Source organism: Gopherus evgoodei, chromosome 3, assembly GCF_007399415.2.
Source record: "Gopherus evgoodei ecotype Sinaloan lineage chromosome 3, rGopEvg1_v1.p, whole genome shotgun sequence".
NCBI classification, from domain to species: Eukaryota; Metazoa; Chordata; order Testudines; family Testudinidae; genus Gopherus; species Gopherus evgoodei.
The window spans coordinates 119,889,850-119,913,990 of record NC_044324.1 but is presented as its reverse complement, the minus strand read 5'-3'; the positions used below and the strand labels follow the sequence as shown (position 1 = coordinate 119,913,990).

At 42.1% G+C, this 24,141-nt stretch overlaps 1 protein-coding gene across 8 annotated transcripts in view; it reads right to left on the bottom strand.

The window, feature by feature from the left end:
* UTRN (utrophin) overlaps window positions 1-24,141 on the bottom strand; it is a 638,628-nt gene that overhangs the window by 577,048 nt on the left and 37,439 nt on the right. For 2 of the 8 annotated variants that reach the window (XM_030556486.1, XM_030556491.1), the window contains exon 1: window positions 4,684-4,812. The exons of 4 other annotated variants lie outside the window; for them this stretch is intronic. In XM_030556486.1, the coding sequence (XP_030412346.1) occupies window positions 4,684-4,777 (94 nt within the window). In that variant the 5' untranslated portion in view covers window positions 4,778-4,812. Of the gene's footprint in view, window positions 1-3,817; window positions 3,836-4,683; window positions 4,813-12,843; window positions 12,917-24,141 lie in introns of those variants that run through there. 2 more of the 8 variants (XM_030556492.1, XM_030556493.1) reach the window with 2 other exon arrangements.

Genomic DNA, 24,141 nt, shown 5'->3' with positions numbered 1-24,141 from the left:
CACAGCCAGAGGTCTGAATGAGGCAACAAACCTATTCCTAAGTATACAGAGCTTGTACCCCATGATCCTATTTAGCATTAAGATGTTAAGAAAAAGAGACACAAGACAGACATTGTAAGATTAAACCTACTCAGGGAAGAATGTTTATTTCTGACTTCTCTGATGCAAGACCATCTCAAACCCAATAGATTCTATTTATGCACTCAACTGAAAACTCCTTACACAGAGAAACAGTTTGTGCATTTGCCTGAACAGCCAGTACATAACTCATCACTCCTAAAAAGGTTTTGGATAAGTAGAATGCAAAAAGGAACTGTAGAAAAATTAAATATTTTACATAACCCAACTTATGCGTGTACCACGCTGCCAGTAGGTATCACAGAATCCAAGAGTTTAGAAAGATTCAATCTTCATAAATGTAATGATACTATCCCATTCAATCAGATAAAAATTAGTATGGCAATAAACCCCTCATGTTTCAAGGCATAAGACAGCCCCGAATTAGAAACATCCACTATAGAGAAGTTATTCCATAATTGCCCACTATAGGGTTTCTTACACTTTTCAGAAACATCTAGTACTGGCTCTTGTCAGACATGGGGCACTGGACTAGACACACGTCTGGTTTGAACTTTTACATATTGTTGTATGTAGTGGATCACAGGCATGTAGCGGATCACAGGCATGTAGCATGAGCACCCTAGGGCATAGGTAAGACTCAGCTGGGCCTTGCAACAAATGCACAAATACACTTTCATGGCTAACCCAAGACATCACCCATGCCACTGTGACCACATAACTATTACCACCATGCTAGCTTGAGCACAAGTAGCACGAATCTGTCTAGCCACACTGAGAAACACGCTTTCACGTGCAGTTGTAGACATGTCCTTGGAGAAAGAAGAGTCCTCCTAACAGTTTGGGCTTTTTTAATATTTGGGTTTAATACAAGGAATTGGCAAAAGGTTTAGTCTAGTTTTTCTTCTTCTTCTTCTTCTTCTTCCTAAAACAGTTTAATTCAGCCCTAGCTCATACTGTCAAATATCAGCTTTTTCAGAAAAAAAAGTTCAGGTGATCTATAGCAGTGGCTCTCAATCAGGGGCACATATACCCCTGGAGGGTACACCAAGGTCTTCTAGGGCGTATATCAACTCATCTAGGTATCTGCCTAGTTTTAGGCTACATGAAAGGCACTAGCGAACTCAGTACAAACTAAAATTTAATACAGACTGATGGTGCCACCCATAAGGCTTTATGGAAATATGCTTATGTATGTACATATATAACATAACTATATGCTACATATGTCATGTAACATATCTCTGTAAAGGTTATGATCTACTGCATCTATTAATCCTATTTGTATGCATGTATCATTTTTTTATTCAAAGTTATGAATACTGGCTGCATACTTGTTTGATTCTATGTAGGCTGTAGTGAAGCAGTTGGTCAGCTTCCTGAGAAAAGACTATTTGCAGTAGGAGCCCCATCAAGAAACATTTCAGCCAACAATGAACTTGGAGACACCAATCCACATCTGGACTTTCCCAGGAATGTGGCTTGGCTGGTAAGGAACCCAGTCGTGCATGGACATGTGACTTGCCCAAGTGACTCCAATACTCCATTTTGTAGCTGGACTTTGCATAGAGAGGAGGGGTTTCCACCCACAAGAGAAAGTCTATTTAAGCTGAGGGAAGACCCCTTCATTTGGTCTTCAACTAGCTAAAAAGAGAGCCATTCCACCCCCCAGGATACCTGAAAGAAACTGGAACAAAGGACAGTGACTGCAAGGGATGCGAGTGATTGCTGGACCCAGACTAAAAGGAGATTACTCTGTAAAAGGAAGCATCCTGGAACTGGTGAGGATCTTATCTGTATTCAGTTTCTTACTGTATTAGACAGACTTGTGTGCATTTTATTTTATTTTACTGGGTCATTCACTTTGTTCTGTTTGTCACTGCTTGGAACCATTTAAATCCTACTTTCTGTATTTAATAAAATCACTTTTTACTTATTAATTAACCCAGAGTATGTATTAATACCATGGGGGGGGGAATGGCTGCGCATCTCTCTATCAGCATTATAAAGGGCGAAAATTTTATCAGTTTACCCTGTATAGGTTTTATACAGGGTAAAAGGGATTTATTTGGGTTTAGACCCCACTGAGAGTTGGGCATCTGAGTGTTAAAGACAAGAACATTTCTGTTAGCTGCTTTCAGGTAATCCTACAGTTGTTAGGGGACATGATTCAGACCTGGGTCTGGGTCTGCAGCAGGCTAGCAAGTCTGGCTCAAATCAGGCAGGGCACTGAAGTCCTAAGATGATCAGGCAGGGGTAGAGGTAGTCTTGGTACATCAGGTGGCAGGTGATCCAACCCATCACACAGACAATGACTTGTTTATATTGCTCTATATCAGTGTTTCTCAAACTGTGGGTTGGACCCCAAGGTGGGTCAAGACCTCATTTTAATGGGGATCACTTAGACTTGACGGGGCTCAGGGTCGAAGTCCAAGCCCCACAGCCCAGGCCAAGGCCTGAGGGATTCAGCCCTAGGAAGCGGGCAGGGCTCTGGTTACAAGCCCTTGGGCTTCAGCTTTGACCCCTACCCCACCTGGGGCAGTGGGAATCAGGCAGACTCAGGCTTTAGGTCCCCCCTTCCTGGGGTCATGTAGTAATTTTTGTTGTCAGAAGGGGGTCACCGTGCAATGAAGTTTAAGAACCCTTTTTCTCTATACACTGAAATGTGCATACAATATTTATATTCCAATTGATTTTATAATTATATGGTAAAAATGAGAAAGTAAACAAAAATAGAAGTGTGTCACAGCACACTATTACTAAAAATTAGGTCTGATTTTGTAAGCAAGTAGCTCCTAACTGAGGTGTAACTTGGGGTATGCAAGACAAATCAGACCCCTGAAAGGGGTATAGTAGTTGGGAGGGGCTGAGAGCCACTGATCTATAGCACCCAAAAGGGAGTCAAAGCCTGGAAAATTTACAGATCTGTGCATTTGCTACAGTCAAATCACCATTAAACCATATAGTCAAAGCATTACAAACTGCAGCTTTCTATACATGACTCTGAAAAAGATTTGGGAGTTGTGGTGGATAATCATCTGAACACGAGCTTCCAATGCAACGCTGTGACAAAAAGGACTAATGCAATCCTTGAATGCATAAGTAGAAGATTCATGAGTGGGGTGGAAAGATTATTTTACCATTGTATTTGGCACTGCTGCTGGAAAACTGCGTCCAGTTCCGGTGCTCACAATTCAAGAAGGATGCTGAGAATTGGGGATGGCTCAGAGGAGAGCAACAAGAATGATTAAAATCAAGATTGGATGTTTTTCTTAAGAATATAGTCTAGCATGTGGGGGGAGGAAGCAGGGAGAGTTCTGTGGCCTGTTATACAGGAAATCAGATTAGTTGATCACAATGGTCCTTACTGGCCTTGGAATCTATGAATTTCTGCTAAAAAGATCTCTCCCTCTTCCCCCTCCCCCCCATCTTCTTTCCTGTTTCACTTCCGGTCCTTTGATTATCCATCTATATCCTGAAAGGTCTTTTCCTCTTTAACCTCTCTCTCTCTCTCTCTCTCTCTTTCACCCTTTCAATGTTTCCATTTACTGTTTCACTAAAACTTCCTCATTCTTTGTTTAAAGAAATGGTTTCCTTTTCTAATTTAGCTTCTTTTCTCAAGCTTCAGTGTTTCCCCTGAGAAGATCCAAAGGAATGCAACTCACAGCTAATTGGTGGACGAATTAAACTCTTGAGAGCTTTCACAAAAGCAGCCGTTAATCAATTAACAAAAACACACTACTTACTCACCCAAGCCTGTACTCTAGGAAAAACAGATACAAACAAGTCTTCAAAAACAGCTTTTCATTCAAAATGTAGAAAAGCAGAGCTCAAAAATGTTCCTTCAATTCCTAAAGGGGGTTCAAACAGGAAGAGAACATGTGCCCAGTTCTCTCTCCCCCCAAAACCCATCTGTGTTATTTTCGGTTGCAGCAAATCCAGGGGCGGCTCTAGGTATTTTGCCGCCCCAAGCACGGCAGGCAGGCTGCCTTCGGCGGCTTGCCTGCGGGAGGTCCCCGGTCCCGCGGATTCGGTGGCACGCCTGTGGGAGGTCCGCCAAAGCTGTGGGACCAGCCGACCCTCCGCAAGCATGCAGCTGAAGGCAACCAGCAGAGCGCCCCCCACAATAAGCAGAACTTTATTATATATGCACAATTGGATAATCAAATCCTAAAGATCTAGTGTCTCTCTCAGCTAACAGGAAATGTCAGCAAGACTTTCTGATTTTGTCTATGCTCATTTTTCATACTTTAATATGTATTTTCAAGGAAGTCAGTCAGTGAAAGAGTTGACAATTTTAATAACTTTCTTCACCAAGTTAACACTTTAAATTAAAAAATATATACATCAGTGCCAAAGGTGTTGTTATGTGGCAATCGTCTAGCAGCAAATGTTAACTAGCCACAGTTCACAGTGCTTGCAGCGGAGTTCTGCCACAAAACAGCAAATTGTAAACTATGCTTCCCTTGGACTGTTTCCTGCCAAGCCTTTAATGACACAATGCTATTGGACTAAGCAAACAAACTGTGTTAAAAAAAATGGCTAGCAAATTTTTGTATTCTCTCTACTCTTCGAAATATATTTGAATATTAAATATGCACTCACCTGGCAGAAGAGAACAAGCCTGGATATCTGTATGTCCAAGAAAAGCAAACATATACTTTTTCCACTGAACTCTTTTGACTGTCTGAATGCTCATGATCAAGCTTAATGTTTAAAAACAGGAAAAAGTGAAGATGCAGAGGAAGTGCACACCAATAACAGCATGAGAACTGCATGCTGGGATTTTTGGAGGGGGAGTAGAGGAGAGAATTGGTTTTTCTATGAAAGAACTGGACTTAACCACAACGTGAGCCACTCAGGAAACACGTAAGCATTTTACAGTTGAAGAACGTATGCAAACAATGTAGACGAACTAATTGAAGGTGCCCCCGTGTAACAATTTGTGTTCTTGACAAAAAAAACTTCAAAGCAATAGTTCTACATACTGAAAGTAGCAAAGAATCTGTGGCAATTCTCCTATGCTGTTCTAGACTGTTGAAATTTAATGGAACATCCTTTAAAGGCTATACAAATATGCAAATTAAATGCTAAAAAGAAAACAGCTGTAGTAATAATAAAATAATACTTACACGGACATAGCACTGCTTAATTCTTTACAGCAACACTCCTGTAAGGCAAGTACCAGTAAGTACTTTCATCAGGAGTTTCAAAGCAGTGCAGGAGATTTAGGCATAAATCTTCCATTAAAATTAATAGAAGATGTACAGCTAAAATGATCTGAAAATCATCTCCGTAATGTAGGCATAAACAAAAGTTGAAATCCTCAATATGTAGAAACGTCAAGACACACATAGGCAAGAATAGTAATATTCAGTTTTAATAAGGCAAAGCAATATTAGCACCACACAGTTAACAATAAGTTAAAAATCATTTGTATACACAAATACCCCAGGGTGTTGCTTCAAAAAGCACAGGGCACAGAACTCTATCTTCCCTTTGGTGTTCTGAAATCAACAAGCAAAAGAGAGCTCTGGATTTAGCTAATTAAATGTCTTTCAGTTTAATTACAAATATATTTGTAATTCAAGGCTACATATTTTAGGATATTAATCTGCATTTATATATTCAAAGGGAAAGTAACATCAGGTACGTGATTTAAGATAAGGAGTATATAAAGATGAGGACCAGAGGGAAATCTCCATATAGAAAAGAAAGGGCTGCCAAAAAGGATGCCATGAAACTTACTTGAGGTACTTGTATTAAAAGTATATTTTAGGAATGGTGCTCACACAGCAGTGTAGTGGATTTCTTTAATAGGTCAGACTGATGAGCTTCTCCCAAACAAATTTTACCAAGACACCTTTCCTCCTGATCAATTTAATAAAAGAAAAATTACTTAAAACTAGAGTTGTCAATTAATCGCTGTTAACTCACATGATTAACTCAAACAAATTAACTGATTAATCGCACTGTTAAACACAGAATACCTATTGAAATTTAGTAAATATTTTTGGATATTTTTCTACATTTTTGAATATATTGATCTCTATTACAACACAGAATCCAAAGTGTACAGTGCTCACTTTGTAATAAAATATAAATATTTGCACAGTAAAAATAGTATTTTTCAATTCACCTCATACAAGTACTGTAGCGCAATCTCTATCATGAAAGTTGAACTTACAAATGTAGAATTATGTACAAAAAATAACTGCATTGTTTTATTTTTGAATATAAAACTGTAGAGCCTACACGGGCACTCAGTCTTACTTCAGCCACTCTCTCAGACAAACAAGTTTGGTTACCATTTACAGGAGGTAATGCTGCCTGCTTCTTGTTTACCATGTCACCTGAAAGTGAGAGAAGACGTTCGACGGCACTGTTGTAGCGGGCATCGCAAGATATTTACATGCCAGATGTGCTAAAGATTCATATGTCCCTTCAGGCTTCAACCACCATTCCAGAGGACATGCATCCATGCTGATGATGGGTTCTGCTCAATAATGATCCACAGCAGAGTGGACCAACATGTTCATTTTCATTATCTGAGTCAGATGTCACCAGCAGAAGGTTGATTTTCTTTTTTGGTGGTTCGGGTTCTGTCATTTCTGCATCGGAGTGTTGCTCTTTTAAGACTTCTGAAAGTATTCTCCACCTTTTGTCCTCTCAGATTTTGGAAGACACTTCAGATTCTTAAATCTTGGGTCGAGTGCTGTAGCTATCCTTAGAAATCTCACATTTGTACCTCCTTTGAGTTTTGTCAAATCTGCAGTGAAAGTGTTCTTAAAATAAACGTGCTGGGTCATAATCTGAGACCCCTAGAACATGAAATATATGGCAGAATGTGAGTAAAACAGATCAGGAGACATAATTCTCCCCCAAGGAGTTTAGTCACAAATTTAATTAACTCATTAAAAAAAAAAAAAAAACGAGCAGCATCAGCATGGAAGCATATTCTCTGGAACAGTGACCCAAGCATGAAGGGGCATAGGAATATTTAGCATATCTGGCATGTAAATACCTTGCAACGCTGGTTACAAAAGTGCCATGCGAATGCCTGTTCTCACATTTAGATGACACAAATGAGAAGCTGGCTGCATTATCTCCTGTAAATGTAAGCAAACTTGTTTGTCTTAGCAGCTGGCTGAACAAGTAGTAAGACTGAGTGGACTGTAGGCTCTAAAGTTTTACATTGTTTTGTTTGAGTGAAGTTATGTAACAAAAAAAACAACATTTGCAAGTTACACTTTCACAATGAAGATTTCACTACAGTATTTGTATGACGTTAATTGAAAAAGTCTCTTTTTTACAGTGCAAATACTTGTAATAAAAAATATAAAGTGAGTACTGTACACTTTGTATTCTGTGCTGTAATTGAAATAAACATTTGAAAATGTAGAAAATATCCAAAAATATTTAAATAAATGGTGTTCTATTATTAACATTACGATTAACCACGATTAATTTGTTCAATCACTTGATAGGCCTACTTAAAACTCAAAGTTCATTACTGCTAACGATTGGTCCTGCATCTGTGTGTAATCAGCTCCCATTCATCAAGATATTGACATAGTTAAATGTTTGCAAAGTCAGGCCCTAAATTTGAATCTAAGTAATGACGCTCACTGATGTAAAACTAAACTGTGAGAAATGTGATTTGCAAAGGAGTCACTTATAGAATTAGTAGGTTGCAGGAACAATAAGGCATTAAAATAATCTAAAGTCAAAATGAAGCTAGAACCTCTGCCAAAATATAACATACTGGATATGAAATACATACATCAACTGCAATAGTTGGTAATCAAGAGAGGGACATGCTGAGTTTTGGGAAGTAGCCTGAATACTAGAGCTAGGAGAATGTTTAAAAACAAAATCCTAAGTGTTCAAACACATGCATTCTAGCTACAAGTTACTTCATTCATTCTAATAAGATGGTCTCATTCCTACCACTACAGAATTCAATAGACCATTTATTTAACAGCTATCTGTCTAGGGTATGCAGTCTCTTTTATTCATTCTGGTGCTGACAGCAGTAATCAAATTTTGTACATACCACTAGCTCTATTATAGCCCAACAGTCACTGGCCGGCTGCCTAGTTTTTTTTATCATCCCACAAGATTTAAAAAAAGCCCAAGGAACCAGTTGAAACTATAGAGTGAGGGTGTAAGAAGTGGAGCAAAGACATTTGGTTCTCCCACCAGCGCAAACTAAAAAAGTCTTTGACATACAGCTACCTATTACCAGGCAAGATGATATTCAAACAAGGCCAGACTGACACCAGCACAAAGCAAAGCACCTTTAATAAATAGTTTTGACAGGAATATAGTCTTGAGGCACATTTGAGTAGAGATTATTTTCCTTTAGGAAATCTCAACTCCACACTTAAACAGAGTCTACATCCACCAGCTCAGACCACAGCAGCAGGAAACAGAAAAGGAGGGGGAGGGGAGAAAGGGTTGTGGTTTTTTTTTTTTGCTTTTTTAAAAGGAGAAGAGGATGAGAGAGAGAGAGAGGAAAAAAACATCTACATCCTGTTATGCTAAGGCAAGGGTGCCCAAACTATGGCCCATGGTCCATACTTGGTCCACCAGAGCATTTCATAAGGCCCGCAGCCTGCCTCAACACAGTATGCTAATGGCCAATTCCTTAGCATTGTCATGTTTACATCATTTTAGTTTACAAGTGTGTACATACACAATGCCATACATAGAAACAATCTAAATACATATGAAACAAGCTGAACTTAAATATAAATCAATACAAGTGACTTTAAATCTTACTGAAATATGTAGAATCTGTTAAAGCTAAGCACAACCTTGTGTGGGCCAATGATTACCCAGGAGGGCCAAAGGATGGGAAGCACAAGCATTTAAAAATAGGATGAAATTTAATAGTGAAACAGGCAAAGTCATGCATTTAGGGATTAAAAGCCGGGGGTGGGTGGGGGGTTCGCCTTCCTCTGCAGCATGGTGCATGGCTCACTTGCTGGAGGATACTTTGCACCTTGAAGTCTTTAAATCATGATCTGAGGACTTCAAACAGCTCAGACATAGGTTAGGGGTTTATTACAGGAGTGGGTGAGTGAGATTCTGTGGCCTGTGTTGTGCAGGATGTCAGACTAGAAGATCATAATGGCCCTTTCTGACCTTAAAGTCTATGACTCTAAGCACCATCACCAATCTCCATCCTGGCCCCAACATCTATGGTGTCAGGACAGGGGTTCTTCCGCCTGGTCCAAAAACAAAAATTAAAAGTGAAAAACCACAAACTAAGAGGATAGGCGTGCAGGGGAACAGAGTCCTTAACTTACACAGTCTCTTCAAAGCACCACAGTCTTCTTTACGACCATTTTCTAGTTCCTGGCCTTCTGGCTCTGGGAGCTTCCAGAGTCTGTTTGCTGCCTGGGCTAGGAGGAGGGCGTTCCATTCTCTTTCCTGGAACTTCTTTTTAGCCCTGTTCTACCATTTCCTATCTATCTTATTGCAGAGTACATGCACCTGATCACAAGCACTTTACATTCATCATTGCACTTTACATTTACCATTACAGTTACATTTACTAACACTGCCTTCTCTTCCACATCAAAAAGCAAGTCAGTAAAGAATGGCTTGCTTTATCTGTGGGGTGGGAAGAAAGAAAAGGAACAACTTGACTTTCTTATAAGCAATACAGCTAAATGGCTAGGTAGCCAATTCTTCCTTTTTTGGTGATGCAGGGTCAGAAATTTCTTGCTCCAGTAGGAGTAATATGAGTATTTTACTCATTCCCTGGGGTCACTGTCCCAGTTTTCCTTTGCCTCCTTTATGTCCCTGCTCTAATAAACTCCTAGTTAACCCCTTCCTTCCCTGTCCTGTTTTTCTGTGCGGTATTGACATGGCATCCATCACAAGCTCTTTTTATTATACCATTGTAATTCACCACAATACTAAGACCACCCTTGGTCAACAAGGCCAATCAAAAAAAGACGTTGAATAACTAGGCTAAACAATTTTGGAGCTTTGATGAGCCAGAAAAAAAAAAAAAGTTAGGGGAAATGCTAAAAATGGATGGAGAGGAATTTAAACACCTTAACTTTAAATCTCCTGCCTATCCACCAAAAAAAACAACTTACGTAAAAATTCTACCCTGGTTTGAAATGCAACACGTGATGTTTCAGGAGAACTGGTTTCATTTTGGGGGGATGTTGAGAATCCATAATAAGGTTTAAAGTTGGGAAGCAAGCTCACCTTTAAATTATAGAACTGTTAATTCCACTGCATAGTAAAAGGATTTCTAAGACCTCTTCTGAAACTTCTATTCAAACACCAGAATTTTGGGCCAATATAAAGTACCCTGCTCGACCCTATAATAAAATGAATAGGCAATACGATGTTCAGGTGCACAGGTAAAAGAAACAACTTCGTTTTTTCCCCCCTCAGAATAGCATTGCAGACAGAGGCAGCTCCTGGCACCAGCACAGCAAGCACATACCTGGGGCGGCAAGCCATGGGGGTGGCCTGCTGGTTGCTGTGAGAGTGGGAGGCAGGCGGCTTTTGGCAGCATTCCTGTGGGAGGTCCTCCGGTTCCGGCAATTCAGCGGTGGGCACACCGATGGCACGGCACCAGTGGACCTCCCGCAGGCATGCCGCCGAATCCGCAAGACCAGCGGACCACCCACAGGCACTCCGCTGAAAGTCGCCTGACTGCCGTGCTTAGGGCAGCAAAAAACAGAGCCGACCCTGAATGCAGAGAGAGTATGTGCAAGGCCAGCGCAACCATTTAGGCGAATTAGGCGGTAGCCTAAGGCACTGGCATTTGGGGGGCACCATTTTCTTCGGCAGCGACCGTGGCGGCTGGATCTTCAGCCGCCCTGGTTGCAGTCGGCATTTAGGCGGAGGGCGCTGGGGCAGAGGAGCGTGGGGAGGGCCGCCTGCAGCAAGTAAAGTGGGGGGCAGCGGCATGCAGGGGAACTCCCCACCCCAGCTCACCCCTGCCCCGCCTCCTCCCTGAGCATGCTTCACTTCTCCCACCTCCCAATCAGCTTAGGCCCCTGTCATAAACAGATAGTTAAGGGTTAACAAGTTCAGTGAGCCTGGCTGTCACCTGACCAGAGAACCAATCAGGGGACAGGATACTTTCAAATCTTGAGGGAGGGAAGTCTGTGTGTGTGCTGTTAGTTTTTGGTTGTTGTTCTCTCTGGGTTTTGAGAGTGACCAGACGTGCAACCAGGTTTCTCTCCAATCTCTCTGATACAGTCTCTTATATGTCCAGAATAGTAAGTACTAGGTAGATAAGGCGAGTTAGGCTTATGTTTGTTTTCTTTATTTGCAAATATGTATTTGGCTGGAAGGAGTTCAAATTTGTATTTTGCTGAAAGGATTTTAATTTGTACTTGTATACTTAGGCTGGGAGGGTATTCCCAGTGTTTATAGCTGAAAGACCCTGTAACATATTCCATCTTAAATTTACAAAGATAATTTTTACTGTTTTTTCTTTCTTTAATTAAAAGCTTTTCTTGTTTAAGAACCTGATTGTTTTTTTATTCGGGTGAGACCCCAGGGGACTGGGTCTGGATCCACCAGGGAATTGGTGGAGAGAAAGGAGGGAAGAGGGAGAGAAAGGTTAATTCTCTCTCTGTGTTAGGATTACTTTCTCTCTCAGGGAGAGTCCAGGAGGGGGAGAGAAAAGGAGGTGGGGGAAGATGAATTTTCCTCTCTATTTTAAGATTCAAAGAGTTTGAATCACAGTAATCTTCCAGGGTAACCCAGGGAGGGGAAGCCTGGGAGAGGCAACGGTGGGGGAAAGGGTTTACTTTCCTTGTGTTAAGATCCAGAGGGACTAGGTCTTGGGGGTCCCCGGGGAAGGTGTTGGGGGGACCAGAGTGTACCAGGCACTGGAATTCCTGGTTGGTGGCAGCGCTACAAGTACTAAACTGGTAATTGAGCTTAGAGGAATTCATGCTGGTACCCCATCTTTTGGATGCTAAGGTTCAGAGTGGGGATTATACCATGACAGCACCGCAAGCCTGGGAGGCGGGAGAAGTGAAGCAGCGACGGCGTGCTCAGGGTGCTCGCACACGGAGCAGGGGTGAGCTGGGGTGGGGAGCTGCCACGGAGGGGGCACCGCAGGGTGGAGAGGGGAAACTGCTGCAGGGGGGCACCTCTGGGCAGGGGCATGGGGGGGGGAGGGCACAAGGTGCAATTCTTGCCTAGATTGCGAAACATTCTTGCACCGGCCCTGAGTATGTGATGGGATTCCCAGGGTGCAACCTGGACTGTGGGACCACTGAGCCCTCCATCCACCAACCTGGGCTGCCTCTCACGCTGTGATGTTGTTGGCAAGCTACCAACCTCTGGCAGGGACTGCACTTACACAACCATCCACAGTCTGGGACACACCCAACATTTTGCACTCATGAACCAACAATAGAGAAGCTCCAGCCAATTCCCCTCAAGCCCCCAGCCTTGTATCTCAGAACTGTACTATCTTGCCCTGGTCAGAAACCTGACCAGTGTGTAAGTTCATTACCCATTACCCAGAGGACTCACACTAGCCTTTGTAAGCTGGGTGGAGATTTCCCCAAGCACTTCAACCAATACACATGGTTTTAGATAAAGCATAGAACCAGTTTTTTTAACTACAGAAAAATAGATTATGTGATTATAAGAGGTAGGCACAAAAGAGAAGAGATAGTTACCAAAAAAAAATAAAAGGCAAGCACACAGTCTAAATCCTAAACCATACTGTACAGTCTAATATGTGGATCAAGCAGTTTCCCTCACCCTACTGGATGTTGCAGGTAGGTCACAGTCCTTAATACACAGGTTTCCCCTTTAAGCCTGGAACCAGTGTCCTCAGTTCAAGTTTTTGTCTTCCCAGCATTCTTGTGGCTTCCAGCATAGTTGGGGAGAGGAAAGGAGACAGTGGCATCATACCTTTATTTTATATCCTTAGTCCATGTGCCTGGAAAACACTAGCCCAGACATGTTCTGGTGTGCTTTCCTGTGTCCCAGAGTGGAGCAATCCTCATTGTGTGATGCTTGCACAACTCTTTCAGAATTGTAAGTCTCTTGTTTATAACATTCCTGCTGATTAATGGTCATTTAACGGCTGTCTGGCTGTGGATCACCTCCTTTGTTGTCACTGGATATCTAGCTGTGGACAACTCCCAAACTCTCACCATATTTCAACAATAACCATACATAAAGTCTCATAACTTCATAGATGCTAATGATGTACATATTTTGACAGAACAATGGGTTTGAGCAGATTATGACCTTTCACATGATCTCTTACATGGAATGCTTTGTATGAAATATCACAATCTTTTATGAATGATGAATATGGGGGTTACGGGCTCTATTTTGAGGTACAGTGTGTCACTGTGTAGTCAACCTGGAAGAAAATTTATTATTTTCATGGACACCAAGAGGACAAATAGCTTCTACTATGCAAAGAGAAGAGGCGATGGTATCAATCATTTTAGAGCTCTAATATGCTTCTGACAACTGATTCAGTTTTATTAACAGCACCACCAATGTGGCTGTTCAATAATAACTAGTCAACTAACTCATTTTGCAAAATAAGAGGTAATTATAGATTACAAAATCTTAAATCTTTCAAGAATCCACAGTTTCACTCATTCTTTCTGAAAAGTGTTCCTAACTGATGACATTAAGAGAAGCCATATTTTGTTCCTTGTCAAATATCAGAGAGATAAATATTTCAGAGACAGTATCACAGAACATCTGGAAAACCATAAATATTTAGGAATATATTATTTATATTGTAGTTGCATCTACAGTCATTGATCAGGGCTCCCACTTTACAAAGCATTGTATAAAAAGGACAGGCTGTAATCTCTTAGGGGCAAAGATTACGGCCTAAAGTACAAGACAAGGGACAAACAGGAGAACCCACGATAATAAGACAATAGTAATTACCATAACAGCTGTTTCACCACATCAACTGCCCAACCATGGTTACGTTTTTTCTAGGCATCACGACAGAATAGAATTTTAAGGAGAGATTTGAGAAGGCCAATAAATGCACTTTGCAGACGTTTATGAGGAGCCCTCACGTGCGAGTGGCAGCATGGGAGAAAGCACAAAAAGCATCTTTGAAATTTTACCAAATGGGTGACGAATACTGACATCATATGCAGACTGGAGATGGAGGTTGACATCTCAATGGCTTCCTAGGAGTAGTTTAACAGTGAGTGCTTAGTAAGCACTCATTCAGGCTCATCAGGAGAGCATCCACAACACCCACATTAACCGCATGAGCAGCCAACTCTATCAGAGACTCTTCATGCTTCTGGAAGCCTCTAGTTCAAGGGTTCTCAAAACTTCATTGTACTGCAACCTTCTTCTGACCAAAAAAATTACTACATGACCCCAGGAGGGGGGACTGAAGCCTGAGCCTGGCCATCCCAGGCAGGGGGGCTAAAGCCAAAGCCCAAGGACTTCAGCTCCGGGTTGGGGACCTGAAACCTGAGCCCCGCTGTCCAGGGCTCACACCGAAGCCCGAGCCCTGCCGCCCAGGGGTGAAGTCCTTCGGCTTCAGCACCAGGTGGTGAGACTCAGGCTTTGGCCTCAAGCCCAACAAGTCTAATGCCAGCCCCAGTGACCCCATTAAAACAGGGTCCCGACCCACAGTTTGAGAACCACTGCTATAGTTCACACAAGGATGCTCACAGGTTCATTCAGACACTAGCATAGACACTTACATAATACTTATCCTTACGGTTATGAGTCAGTGGTTTCTTTTAGAACAGAAGAGTTTATCACTAACATTGATAAAGAAAGCTATGTCAATTATTTTTTTTAAATCATCACAGGTGTAGGATTTACAGTATGTTTGCTTATTGTTGAAATAAACTACTAAATTAAGTTTAAATGGAATGACCAAAAAACCAGCAGAAGTTTTCCAGGTCTTCTTTCCTGTGAAGATTTTGTTCAAACACATTCTTATCCAGATCTGCCATTCCATTATGGTTTAGGCCACCTCAACACCATCTCCTAGCTGGAACATGGGACCTAGGATTAGAGACAACTCTTTTCAACAAGCGCTCTGGCAGGGATAGAGACTTATTTTTACGTGGTGCAGGAGGTAGCCAGTTATTGTGGGTGGGCAGCTGGCTGGAGTTGTGGCATGATGCTTGGAAGGAAATACTTACCGAAGGGAGAACACACATACATTTTTATGGGGAGAGAAAAACCATTTTGCAAATGGTGAAACACTATAAACATGGAACACAATACTATCTTCACAAAGTCCCTTCTCAGAACAGAATCACACTAAGACAAAGCTTAAAAATAAACCTGAACAAATAAAATAAACTGCTTTTAGTACAGACTTTTTACCTGAATCGAGAAAGCTAAAGTATTATCAAAAAATGGTATTCCAAACCCAATAAATAGGTTAGAGTCAGTCTCTGAAATATTAATGAAGCTGCTACAGATGTAGGGAAAAAAAGGAATGGCATTGCATTACTTTACCCTAGAGGCGACTCGCAACTGTTGATAGTGGAGAGGGCACATATTATGAAACCACTCCTCACAAATTACATTATATATATTAAACAAAAACCCTGGCAGAAATCTCAGGGGGCAGCGAGCCCACATGTGTCTCCCCAGCAATGTCACCTCTGTAAAGTAGGTGAAACCAAAACTGGGGATATGAGGTTGTTCCAGTTTTATTTCCACTGAAGTCCTGCACCTGCTATTAGCTTCTCACTGTACAGTATATGTGACTTCTACAAGATAGGAGCAGCTACTATATACTTCCTCTTTCCTCTCCAAGTCCACATCCTTGGGGGATAGTGGGTTGGGTTTGTAACTGATCTGAAGACCAGCTGCTCTTGCTGGGCTGTTTATAAGCTTAAAAATCTTAGCTGCCTTAGTAGCGTGTACTATGCTGATGATGGATAACAGATTCAGGAGTCTGAGACTGATCCGTCAGCAGACGGACTGTGTCAGAAGTTAGGTTTTCCCCCCAACAGTGGCTGCTAGCTAAAACTTGCAGCAGTGTCACTAATAAGGAACAAGTAATGCTGTCACTGTTACATAGCTATTAGATGAGTAATAGGGAAACCATTCCATTACTACCTATATACATATCTCTGATGATGAGAGCACTCTGCCTAGGCAGACCCACCCAGAGGAAAACAAAAAGGAATTTCATATTGTTTCGCCTGACTCTGATGTGAAAAACAGCGGTGTGACAAAACCTGATTTGGACTTGGTTCACAGAGCTATTCTATCAAAAACTTATATTTGTTAAATCTGCAGAGGCATGAGCTAGTTGAATCTCTAGCCAAACACAGGTATGTCATGACATATTATATATATAAAAATCTAAGAATCAAATCAGTTATAGAAAGAGACCTGAGACTATATACTAATCTATGTACAAATCTAAGAACAGAAAGTATCATATCAGACAGTTCCTACAGTTCAGTCATATTGGGTAAAACTTCCAAAAATGTTTAAGTGACGTAGGAGTCTGAGTCTCACTGAAAGAACAGCCATCTCCAAAAACAACAGAAATTAACTCCTTCCCGTATAACTGAAGTCCAGTAAACAGCTTTCTAAAGTTAAAGTTACGGCCATAGACATGTTGTTGCTGGATTTGTATACTTAGGCACCTTAAATTTTATATAAATAGTTTTAAGTATCCTCTCTAATTGTACTTAATGTAGGTGTTACATTTTTTATTTTTAAAAGACCAAGCACACACACACAAGAATATTATTTGCCCTTCATCTAAAATATCTATGGTGAGCTGCTTTACTGAGCCCAAGAACCTTGATCCACATGCGGAACTGAGATACTCTTCACTGTACACAGACAAACCAACCATAAAATAATACCATCAATGACAAAATATACAGAAAGACACTGCTTGAGAACATATTAGAGTTTGATTTAAGAATATTTCTGTGTGTATTTTGAGATGATGCTCACAATTTGCATTTTAATAATTATAGAAAGCTTTAACATTTTCAATCTCCCCACGGAGCCGAACACTGCCCAGTGGGAGCATGCAGCCCAGACCCCCAGAGGGCTCCAGGGGAGGAGGGAAGGCAGGGGAGAGGCCAGCAGCTTGCTGCGCTCAGCCAGGCGCTCTGGCCCAGGAGCGTGGATCCCGCAGCTTGCCGCGCCGACAGATTGGGGCCATGTGCCCACCCCATACGCACGCCTATGCTTCTGCTCCCTGCCCCCATGGTGGGAGTGAAGGGCAGAGGAGAGCGGGCCGGGCTGGGCTGGGCAGGATTTTTAATGGTATGCTGGAGTCCCAGCAGGCAGCAACATGCCATTAAAGATCGGCTCGCGTGCCATCTTTGGCATGCATGCCATAGGTTGCCGACCCCAGCTCTAGTGGTTTAGAACTACTCTGTCAAAATTCCTTCTATGCTAAAATACATTTAACACTCTCCTTATTTCCATGCCCAATAAAAATTTATAGTATTTTTCAAATACACATTTTCATACAAGTATTAACAGGACCCAAGTACATATTAATACAGTACAATCAAATCAAAAGACCTGCTTTACTAATGTCTCCACAATATTGCCTGAAGTAATATGCTGCATCAAAGATAGAGATAATATCTTGGTGTTATCTACTGAGCCACTACTCTTATTCATGCTGTCACGATTCTTTCAATCTATACTGATTCAAGGAAGTGGCAACACAGCCACATGTTGACATACTCCAGCATGAGTAAGTGAAAACAGAGGTGTCTGACAGCTAAGTAGTAAGTTATATCTAAACTTAAAATGAACATTGCAATGCATACAATTTAATGGATTATTGAATATATGCATAATAATGCTTATCTTCCAGTTGCTGCCTATAAGCAACCTTGCACTCAAGGCCAGGCAAATTCACTTGGTCAATAAACCAGGAGAGACAAGAGTTTACGGCTTTGTTTGTACTAGAAAAGGCTCCAGTACAGCTATCCCAGCAAATTCTCCTAGGGTAGATGCCACTGATTCCAATTAGGGTATGCCTTGTCAGCATACCTTATACTGGTTCTCCAAACAAAGTAAGTTATAATGGCAAACACACTCTTGCCAATATAACTGCACATACACTAGGGCTATTGACAGCATAGCAGTGTTTTTTTTAAAAAGAAAGAAAAAAACACCCCTATTCAACATTGCTATACTGGCAAAAATCCTAGTGTCATTTTCAGGATTAGCTCTTTTGTTACAAAACCAGAGGGCAAAATTGGAGCCAAAGGATCTCTTGCAGTCCTTAATTTAACACCTTGCATATAAATGCAAATATATCAGGGTTCTTCATTACCAAGGCACATAGAGCTATGTCACTGATTTGCTCTAACTTTGAATTTTTTTTTTTTTTATATACTACCTAATTCAGTAAAATGCCAACCAGCATCTCGACCCAGCACTGCCTATTACTATCTATTCCCTACCCCTCTGTCTGTGGTTCCACACCCCCTTTATACTCGAACTGGGAAATATATGAGTATTCTTATTTATGAATATAGTACATGCCTCTGTGTTTATGGCGAGTTACTTGCTAGGGAGTTATATCAAAAGGTTTGTTAGATTGTTAAAAGAAACCAAGCAAGAAGGGTGTTGAGGCTGATTCCTCACTCTGGCACTTAGGGCTTGTCTACATCACAAAGTTGCAGCGCTGGTGAGGGGGTTACAGCGCTGCAACTTAGGAGGTGTACACATCTGCAGGGCATCACCAGCGCTGCAACTCCCTGTTTGCAGCGCTGGCCGTACTCCCGTTTTGTCTCGGGTGTAGAGGATCCAGCGCTGGTGATCCAGCGCTGGTAATCAAGTGTAGACACTTACCAGCGCTTTTCTTGACCTCCGTGGAATAAGCAGGTATCCCAGCATACCTGAGGAAGTGTCTGGTAATCAAGCAGGTCTCCTTCCCCGGTTTGCAGGGGGGTTCGGGGAACACGAGAGCAAACCGCGGCGAAGCTGATCTCCTTCCCCGGTTTGCTCTTGCGTTCCCCGAACCCCCCTTTGAAGCCGCCCAACAGCGCTGCAGTGTGGCCACATCTAACACCACTTGCAGCGCTGGTTGCTGTAAGTGTGGCCACTCTGCAGCGCTGGCCCTATACAGCTGTACTAATACAGTTGTAACAACCAGCGCTGCAAAATTGTAGATGTAGACATACCCTTGGAGTGCAGAAGGTAGGGGCCTGCAAGGATTCTAAGGCCATGTCTACATCTAAAATTTTGCAGCGCTGGTTGTTACAGCTGTATTAGTACAGCTGTATAGGGCCAGCGTTGCAGAGTGGCCACACTTACAGCAACCAGCGCCGCAAGTGGTGTTAGATGTGGCCACACTGCAGCGCTGTTGGGCGGCTTCAAAGGGGGGTTCGGGGAACGCAAGAGCAAACCGGGGAAGGAGACCAGCTTCGCCGCGGTTTGCTCTCGCGTTCCCCGAACCCCCCTGCAAACCGCGGGGAAGGAGACCTGCTTGCACGGGGGTTCGGGGAACGCGAGAGCAAACCGGGAAAGGAGACCAGCTTCGCCGCGGTTTGCTCTCGCGTTCCCCGAACCCCCCTGCAAACCGCAGGGAAGGAGACCTGCTTGCTCGGGGGTTCGGGGAACGAGAGAGCAAACCGGGAAAGGAGACCAGCTTCGCCGCGGTTTGCTCTCGCGTTCCCCGAACCGCCCTGCAAACCGCAGGGAAGGAGACCTGCTTGCTCGGGGGTTCGGGGAACGTGAGAGCAAACCGGGGAAGGAGACCAGCTTGATTACCAGAGGCTTCCTCAGGTATGCTGGGATACCTGCTTATTCCACGGAGGTCAAGAAAAGCGCTGGTAAGTGTCTATACTTGATTACCAGCGCTGGATCACCAGCGCTGGATCCTCTACACCCGAGACAAAACGGGAGTACGGCCAGCGCTGCAAACAGGGAGTTGCAGCGCTGGTGGTGCCCTGCAGATGTGTACACCTCCTAAGTTGCAGCGCTGTAACTCCCTCACCAGCACTGCAACTTTCTGATGTAGACAAGCCCTAAAAATTAATACTGGTCACTCCAGGCTTGTATTAAACTCCCAAGGTTACAGCTTTTTTCTGACCTTGGATGGGTAGATGCTGCCACCACCCAAGTGCAAAACCCCTTTGAGAACCCAGGAAGACACCCCCACCAGGGAAGAGCTGAGAAAGAAAAACAAAGGAAATCAGCTGTTGCCACCAGCTAATTAAAGAACATGCACAAACCTCTTAGGGACACAACAATCCAATCCTGTTCTTAAAAGAGGTAAATTTTATTAAAAACAACAAAGAAAGAAAATACATTTGGAACGTAGGCTTTTCGCTAGATTTAAAAAACAAACACCTACAAAGGATTTAAACATCAAGATCACTCTCTTAAGGTCCAGTTTAGAAGTTACAAGCAAAACAAAAGCACCTGGGGTTAGCACAGGAGTTGTCCACAAGCCATAAAGAAATAAAAGAGATAAACTTAATCACATCTTCCTAAACATTTCCTGATCTACTTACGTATCTGAGGTTTCAAATTAGTAGTTTCTAGGTATGATCTGATTTTCATATCTGGCCAAGCTCTTACAGCATAGCTGCAAGCCCCTCTCTCCGGGAGACCGACAGACAGAGAAAGGGGAAATTTTTTCCCCCAATTTTAAAATATTCTAGCCTTCCCGTTGTCTCTTTTGGTCAGGTGCCCACTCCCTTCCTGTTATCTATGGACTTCTTAATCCTTTACAGGTAAAGCAAGTAGAGAACAACTACTAACAGGGGTTTTATAGCTAACTGGATGGCTGGGTGTCCATAAAAGGGCGCTTCCCCCTCCCACCTTCCCCCCCCCCCCGCTTCATTTATCACAAAAGGCAAAACAATGGCCCAGATAAGAAGTATTCCTGCAAAACATTCAAACACAATGGCCAGGTTTCTAGCCATAACAGGAAAAGAGAGGGCAAAGCAAACAAAAATTATAGGCTGGGGGCTCAGAAAAGAAATGGGAGGGGGGGGAAGTTTTGACCAATTTGGGAGCAGCTGCCCAAGGGATGTCAGTCAAAAGCTGAAAGACTGGGACTGACCAAGAGACAGTCAGAGGGAGGTTTCCTACAAGCCTGACGTCCATAGTCGAAGACGAGTGAAAATATTATGCTTTGCTTTTCCGTTTTAACCCACTATACGGTAACCCTGTTGTCTCAGAATGATGTCCTCTTTTGAAAAGGCTGTCCCTTTGTCACTGCCAACATTTTCCAGTTTCATAGCTATCAAGCGGAGAATGCATCCAATGGGGGTCCAATGTCCTTTGGACCTACTGAAGAGCCTCACTGAGAAACAGAAGTACTGAAGACAGGGACCACGTCTCAGAGTAAGGGAGTCATGGGGCTCCCCCTTGAGAAAAATGGAGGGCCAGGGATTATCAGCAGCAGGAATACACTCTCTGAAAGACTGTTTAAAAGGTCAAAGGCACAGCATATCCTGTGGGACCATGACTCTTTCATATAACTTCTCATTCACATACAGTTCCATATATTCTAACTTAAGTACACTGTAAGAGTTGTATGAACGGTAAGTTACAGAACTGTATTGCACTGTATTGCTTTGCTTTTTTCAGCTTCTGGCACAACCACAGCATTACTCTGAAGTTGTTTTTTAATTTGTTTCTCTGTCATCACAGCGCTTTTGACCTTTCAGCACATTAAAATCCTATTATAGGGATGTTACTGTTTAAAATAACTATTTATTATTTTTATTACAGGAATGCCTAAAGGCCCCAACCAAGATCAAAGCCCCATTGTGCTAAGCACTGAACAAAACAGTATGAAAGAGTCCCTGCCACAAAGACCTTACTGTCTAAACCAGTGCTTCTCAACCTATTTACCATTGTGGGCTGTATATGCAGCTCTGTGGGTATTATGTGGGCTGCATCTACACAATATACATACACACTACCTGTATGGCCTTGAGGATGTCACATGGGCTGCAGCTGTGTGCTGATTGGGCTGTGAGTTGAGAACCACTGATCTAAACAGATAGGATAACCCATGGGACAGAAGAGGAAAAAAGGGGCATGAAGAGGTGAAATGACTTTCCCAAGGACAAACCTAATCTGTGGCAATGCTGGGAGCAGTCCAGAGCTCATTATCCATTAGAAACACTGTCTCTCCAATGCCCTATTTATGGTGGGTTATAGTCTAGGATGGTAGCTGAAACCCAGGTTCAAGCTGCAGCACAAACTTTTTCTGCCTAAGTGAGGCTTAGGCCTTGCATGAAGAAAAAGGTTACACCTGCTTAACTAAAAGGTGTTTTTTTAAACCAGTGTAATTAAACCAGTGCAAACCTCTTTGTTGACACTCTTATTTCAGTTTAAAAGTAGCATATATCAGTTTAGCATAAACTAATTCCTAATCGACTTAACTTGAAATATAATTTTAGTTAAAATTAGAGGGTTTTTTTTAAATCATACTCAGATGTAAACTGATACAGGCAGAGGTGGCAGAGTTCTAGGGAGCACACAGCCAAAAGAGCACAGAAGGAATATGACAAGCTTCCCCTGCAAAAAAAAGAATTCAGGTTCAAAGGTGTTTCAATGAAGTTCAGCTAACAGCTCCTTCCTGCCTATCCCCATCCCCCGCATACACACACACACACACACACACTCTTTGTTTACATAAATTCTACATTTTTAAAAAAATGCTGAAAGCTCTGGAAGTGAACAGTTAAGGAATCCAGCCAATATCTCACCACATAACCCTTCATCAGTCACTGTCACTCCAACACTAGCTGTTCCACTGTAATTAATTTTTCCTCCCTTATTTCATTCTGTAATTTAAATGTATAGTCAATACTGTGTAGAAAAAAAGGTGACCATGCTTTTTTCACCACTGGTGCACAACTGTGATAAATCTTGTACAAAGTATGCCTTGTAAGGTATCACTGGAAAAACTGTAATCTGTTGAACAATATCCTGTGTGTATATTATCACTGTATATGAAGTTATGGATCTTTGCTATGTTTGTATCCCAAACATATTGTGTTCCACCCACAAGACAGAATTACATCAAGACCAACCAGGGTCAATGGGTCATTGAGAGTCAACTTCCAGTGGGACCCTCCTGAGGACACCTCAGAGAGCATATAGACAATGGAGGCCCTATGACTCAGCAGGGTCTGACTCCATGTTTGAGACACTAACTTTCCATGCACATGGACTGGGAGGTATAAATTGGAGACTGTAACAATGCCTTCTTGCTTCTTTCCTGTTCCACATCTCTGGACTATGATTTCTAACAATGAAGCTTTGAACAACGGACCGAGGACCCCCAATCTTTTGGGTGATCCAGAGACTTGCTGTAAGCTAGCAGATTTAACAACACTGCTTTTATCCTGATCTATAGGCTCTGAAATCAACTATATAATGTACATGATTCACTTTAACTATTTAATAATTCTCCTTGTCTTTTTTTTTTATGTAATAAATATTTAAGTTAATTTACTAAAGACTGGCTAAAAGTGCGGTGTTTGGGTAAGATCAAGTAGTACATATTGAACGACAAACAGCAGCTACGCTACGTGCCTTTTAGCGGCATGGCTGTGTTGCTAAAAGCTTCATAGTGTAGCCAGAGCGTTAGTTTTTATAACTTGTCCATCAATCAAATGAAAGATGTTATAGTGCAAAGTATTGTTCTTATGAACAAATTAATTACAATAATCCATATAAGATGTAATTAAACCATACTGTCTGCCAAAATTGTCAGTTTAAAAAAGTCCCCAGGATGTTTCTGTAACAGCCTGAGTATCTTAGTTTTATTTTTTTTAAATATATATTATACATAAAATGAGCATACAAACACACACACTTACTTTACTTGCAAATCTATAATGCACGACACTGTAATCTAACCACTTCCCAAGTAAGCAAGACCTGCAAACTGAGGACCCTATTGGACTCCATAAAGTCTTCTGTTCTTTTCCCTTCCTTGCTACTAGCAGCAGGACATGCAACAAAAGAGCAGAAACTACTCAGTGTACACATGCATGTATGCACTTATTAAGAGACTGGTCACCCTTGCCTAGCCTGATAGCAAGTGTGAAAAAACAGGACACT